The 6,238-nt window shown below is 40.3% G+C and overlaps 1 protein-coding gene across 1 annotated transcript in view; it reads right to left on the reverse strand.

Annotated features, from left to right (window-relative positions):
- TRIM42 (tripartite motif containing 42) overlaps positions 1 to 6,238 on the reverse strand; it is a 30,612-nt gene that overhangs the window by 16,394 nt on the left and 7,980 nt on the right. Inside the window, exon 3 of the mRNA XM_011357452.1 lies at positions 2,943 to 3,766. Within this exon, the coding sequence (XP_011355754.1) occupies positions 2,943 to 3,766 (824 nt within the window). The remainder of the gene's footprint in view (positions 1 to 2,942; positions 3,767 to 6,238) is intronic.

Consider the following 6,238-nt stretch of genomic DNA (forward strand, 5'->3'; position numbering starts at 1 on the left):
GGGGGAGCTACCATTTATTAAACACCTGTTGTGCATCAGATTCTATGTCAGGCATGGCTAACTCATTCAGTTCTCACAATCCCCTGGGAGGGAGATTTTATTATCCCATTTTACAGTTGCCATTCAGAAAGGTTACATTTAGCAAATACCAGTGGAATCACAGAATCCTAGAAGGTGAAAAATGTATATATTCCAACTCTCTGTTTTACATACAAGAAAATAGAATCCCAGAGAGATGAAATGACTTAGCAATGGAGAATATACATTCATACTTAAAACAAAATAGCAGCTCTTGGGAAGAGATATATTAACAAGTATTAATTAGCAGATTGTACCTGGTATACAAATATTTCAAAATAATTGTATTTTTAATAGATATTGCATACTTTATTTAAACTTTACTAAATGTAAATGTTATAGTTATAAAATTAATTTATAATTATTCTTATCAACATAATTTTTAATTTTATGAACTTATATAATTCATTTATAATTATTTTTATATATTAACACATTTAAAACTTGTTATTCATGTAATGTACTAATAAATATTAACTTATTTTTTTCTAATTATCAGAACAAACATACTCGCTGTAAAATACTTGGAAAATACAGAAAAAGCATAAGGGAAGAGAATAAACATCACTTATAATCCCACAATTCAGTTAATAATTCATTATTATTTCCTATTTTGGTATATGCATGAATACACAAATATACATAATTTAGATTAAATTGCTTTGATTCCTGCTTTTTTAAAACTTATGATATATATTTCTCTATATTATTAAAAATTCAGTAAAATACTACTGCCCCATAAATGATTTAATCCTTCTATAATTGAACATTTAGGTTGTTTCTAATTTTATTTATTTATTTATTTAAAAATTATTGGAGTTACATTGATCAACAAAATCCAGTAAGTTTCAAGGGTACAATTCAATAGTATGTCATATAAATAAATAAATAAATATATATATATATATTTATATATTTTTATATATATATATATTGCATTGTGTGTTCACCACCCAGAGTTAGATTTTGGGTTGTTTTCTAATTTTATACTTAAACAAATAATGGTGCAACTAACACTTCTGGGCATGAATCCTCATCTGAATTTTTCATCATTTTGTTGGGAGGAATTTCTAGAAATAAAGTTGAGTTTTTATATATTAAAAAAAAACTCTTTAGGATTATTTAGATACTAAGTTATAATTCCAACTTTCAGAATATTTTCTATGCCAAAGGCTTCAAGGAGACTGTTAGTTAACCATCATTTGAGAGAGATATCAACGCAGATTTCATTTTCCATCAGTGCATTACTGAGCACTGTGATTTCTGTGTGAAACCATTCCATAATCCTAAAATAGGGATCAAGGGTATTTTACATTAAATACTACTGTTTGCAATTAAGTTCAGGTGTCCTCTCTTGAAAGCTAATGACTTGACTAGGTTTTCCTGTGTAGACTCCTTTCTTGAACTCATCCAGGGACTACTAATAGGTGGCATGGGGTGATTGTTCCCCACGCCCAAGTAGAGAGCAGAAATCACTAGGCCTTCCCCTCTGGAGCAAGATCCTGCCAGCCTCCCAAGAGGTCTGAGTTACATGCAGGTGAGACCTAATGCCATCCCTGGGCTAATGTCACACACACTGCAGGCTTTGCTGATCTAGTATCATTTGGAAATGTAGATCCAGCTGCTCATTTGTGGGCACCTATTATGTGAAGGGCAGAGATATTCTGCTGTGTCTGATGGCCCATAGGAGGGCATGTTCTATGTTGCAACATAAGGTTATTCTTGATGTCAATTATAAACAAAATATAGATTATGATGTCTCAGGAGAATGGAAAAGTAAAGCTTGGTCAGTGTCTGGCTTTCATTTTCTTGTTTTAAGACCCCTGATACTAAAGTGTGGCCTGCAGACCAGCAACAGCATCACCACCTGGAATCTCGTATCCCACTGAGACTCGCTAAAACAGAACCTGCATTTTAACAAGATCCCCAGGTGCACATTCATGATTGAGCACTACTAGTTTAGATTTCAAGGATGCTAAAAGTCTTTGGGAATGTTCTCAGATTATGGGAGCAAAAGTTGGGCTCTGCCACATGGAAGCAGGCCATGGGCTGGCCCAGGGGATCTCCCTGTAGGGAGCCTAAGAGGAGGCAAGATATTGTCTAATAGAATATCTAGTTGCATGTTAATCTTTTTTCCTCCTTGAACTTTAATAAAATATTCTATAAACAGTTCAATTTAAGTTCAGCTGAATTTGAAAGGAATGTTAAGGGAAAAGCTATTTGTCTGTTTAGGCCAAGAGGCCACGGAGGAGTCGTGTCCCTTGAAGCCAGGTGATGGCAATAGTAGAGGTCTGTGAAAGATTCCTCCCCTCCCCTCTCCCCCGCCAAAAAAAGTTGAATCTCAGGAGAAGAGAATTGAAATTCCATTGAGGATTATCCTTCCAATATTTCCAAATCATGGAGAGTCTGGATGTTTTCTTTAGAAAAGGTAGCAATTTAGAAGAATCATAGCTGATACATAATGCAACCTGCATTTCTCATACCAATTTTTGTGCTCTTTCTACTATTACAGGTTTTTCTCTGGGAAATATTAGACTTTCCAAGCAGTCTCTTCAAATTACTTTGGTTCCCAAATTGGGTTCTCTTTCAGTAGAGAAGCTGCCTTTGAAGTGGAGTTGGAAATTTTAGATGTATTTCTACTACGAGTTAGAGACCTTGTTAGCTTTAAGCTAGTCTTGGGCTACTTAAAATTTCAGAAACTTACCCCTTTCAAATGGGCTGACCACAAAGAGTCCAGAGGAGCAGATTTGAGTGACTGGACCCTAGAGGTCAAAGCAATAAGTGCAGTTCTTTCTGACTAACCACCTCCATTCAGTACCCCACATCCTTCCACCTTCCCCACGGGGCCCAGACCCTTTTCTTACCTTGGCAGCTCTGGGATACACCAGAGTCTGGTAGATAATAATTGGGCCTGGGGTCTTCACAGAGCCATCATTGAATGAGTACCAGTTGTGGAAGCTGCCGCTGTTCTGCACAGACCGGTTTTCTGCCCCTGCGCTCCAGTAGGTGTAGAGGCCATCTGTGGGTTTGGCGGGTGCGGCCGACTGGGCTCGCCCGTAGGCCTCCAGACCCATTTTGGCCTTCTCATTGCCGGTGGTATTGAAGGACAACAAGGAGGTGCTTCGCTGGTATATCTCCTGGTTGTCAAAGCTGTGGGTGCTGAAAGTGACCTTCCTGGCAATCATCATTTCTGAGTGCATGGGATAGGGGGCGGGCAGGGAGTCTCCTGAGGAGCATACCTTCTTGGGTCCTGTGGGGAAGAGGTCATGGATAGCACTGGAGAGCTCAGCAAAGTCCAAAGGCATGCAGTGCAAGGAGTGTAGCCGGAGCTGTGGGTCAGGCCTGTAGGTGCTCTGGATGCCGTCCTCGATCTGTTCCACCAGAATCTTGGCAGACTGCAGGAACGCCACCTGGCCTGTCTCCTTCAGGGCTTCCTTGGAGTAGGCGATCAGGCCATCCATTTCATTTACTTTCATGGTTGTGACGTTCACATATTTTTCAATTTCCTTTTGCCTGGACACTTCTAGATTCTCTATCTGCTCCATGATCAATTTCTCTTTTTCCTGTAGAATATTGCGCAGCTTGAGAAATCCATTTCTGATCTCTTTTCTCTTTGCCTCCTTGTCAGCTTTAAAGCTGTTTTTTAAAATGTTGAATTCCATTAGGTCATTATCAATTTCATATCGGACTGCAAAACAATCAAGTTAGTTACTTCAGTTAAAGTTTTCATTTCGCCAGATGTCAAAGCCAGTAGTAAACTGCAGCAAATTACCTTGGACTCCAAGGAAGTGGGTGGACTGGGAGGGGAGGCACCTGTAGCTGGGCTGATACACACTAGAATACATTTCGTAAAATGGTTTGTGAAAGGAATTTGGCATCTCTTCTTTCTTCTCTAATACATCCCTTAGATATAACAGTCACTCTTCCCTGGTATACTTCTATATTTTAATAGTAATCCCTGTAGCCTTTGGTCTGAAGTTGGAAGTTCAAGGCTACCCATGATATAAGTTTTCACCAGACTACACTTTTCAGCAAATTGAACTTGAGAAGATGTAATGTCACAAAGTGGATTTCCCTGTGTGAAAGCTAAGCTTTTGCAGGGGTAGGAGAAAGAATTAAATTTCTAATGACTATTTCTAAATGTTGTCATGCCTTATTCACCAAAAACCCAGCCCTCGCCAATAGTGGGACATCAGCACAATTTTCCTTCTCTGTGGCTGTCTCACATGCCCTTTTTCTCTGCTGGGGGATTCCACTCTCTGGGGTTCAGCTATGCTCCATCTCTTGCCTTTCTCCCACTTCCTTCTAATAAAGAGTCTGCTATTACACTTCAAGGAGAATCCAATCCATCTTGCATCCTCTCACATGGTATTTGGATTTTAAGTGCACTCATTTGACTGACTGGACATTCGTTTCACGGTACATGCCTTTCTATGCACTAGTGACATAGCCATGAATATGAGAGGGCATCGATTCTTGGGACACTGATAAATCCAGTAGTACTACAGCACAGAGGACATGGATAGGGTGGTATGTAGCATGTCTCTGTGAAATGGGTACCTTTGTTGGCTTTAGGGAGATTTAGGGATCAGGCAGCAATTTGAAGACATGTCAGCCTTCTGTGGCCTATTCTAAAATAAGTTTCTCCCCATGGAAGGCCAACTCTACAGTGAATTGATGGACTACCATCCACCAAATTTTACTCAGGAGTAGGGGTGACCAAGTCTTTTTGTAGTTGGTTCTTAACATGGTCCTGGGTCCATGGTGAGCTGGACCTCTGTGGGTGGTGGCCATTGTAACAGTGATACACACCTGAGTAAGAGAACCCTGGTGTTCTGTCAGACCATGAGCAGGGACCATGGTTATCTTGGTTACTGTTATAACTAGGGTGTATAGTGGTGCTCAAAAGGTGTTTGTTGTGTGAAAGCCATTGTGTCCTGTTATCTAACATCTTTGGGGGGAATATCAGCACTGTCACTCTCTGGCTTACTTTCTGAAGCCTCTATTTCCTTTGCCCACCTCCTTCCTCACACTGGCCCAGAAGGGATGAGGGGGTGATGTAGATGGGGCCTGAACAGGAAACTATCAGAGTGCGGTTGCAGTGGTACTGAGAAGTGCCCCCTGCCCTCCCCAAATGCAAACCCTCTTGTGACTTATGGCAGCTGAAATTTCACTTTATGCATTACTTTCTTTGACTATTCAATAGTTACTCACTGTTAAAGACACTTGGATAGGAATTTTTTTTGCTTTATTAGGGATTAGTTACGCTTAAGTAGAGCAGAGTCAGGAGAGGCAGGATAAAAACAGATGAGGGGGAAATAGGCAGCAGTAGGAGAAGCAAAAGGACAGCGGAGGCCAGAAACTGCCTCCTGCTCGCTGCCCTTACAAATATGGCGGCAGCTTTGCAAGAGCTGGTCTTAGAGGAAAGTCAAATCAAGGCCTCTCTCAGGCAATATGCTTAAAAATAGATGTTATTTATTAAACATTTATTATGGACCAGATCCATATATTACGCATATGATAGATTATGTCCATATATTATCATATAGTACACATATCTTTCTATGAAGATGTTGTTCCCATTTATAGATGAGGAGACTAAGGCTCAGAGAGGTTAAACAAAGACTGTCCAGTGTCACACAGCAAGTAAATGGGAGGAACCAGGACCTGTCCTTAATTTTATTTGTCTAACGCCAAAGCCTATGCTCTTAAATGCTCCTCTGTGGTTCTCAGCCCTCTGTGAGCACTGGAACCACCTGAGGGAATTTTTAAAAAAATACTCTTCTCTTGGCCTCACCTGCTTAGATTCTGAATTGCCCTAAGTTGGGGCTCAGCAATTCAGGTGAATCAGTTTGCTGCTAGGTTTAGAACTAATCTGGAGAATCTTCTGAGGATCTTATTAAAATGCAGATTCCCATGCAGTCTGGATGGGGTGGGGCCTGAGGTTCTGCAGTCTCACAAGCTCCCAGGTGATGCCACCGCTGCTGGGTCCTAGTTAGTAAAGCTTCCCAGGCAGTGTTAGTGTGCAGCTGAGGTTGACATCACTGCTTTAAACTCTCAACACAAACTAGATCTCTCCAGGGCTGAGTTTTTCAAATTGTGTTCTCAGATCCCTGTTTTTGAATTACCTGGAGATCTGTTTTAAATGCAGACTTATGGC

The sequence above is a fragment of the Pteropus vampyrus genome, unplaced genomic scaffold, assembly GCF_000151845.1.
Source record: "Pteropus vampyrus isolate Shadow unplaced genomic scaffold, Pvam_2.0 Scaffold35, whole genome shotgun sequence".
Taxonomy (NCBI): domain Eukaryota; kingdom Metazoa; phylum Chordata; class Mammalia; order Chiroptera; family Pteropodidae; genus Pteropus; species Pteropus vampyrus.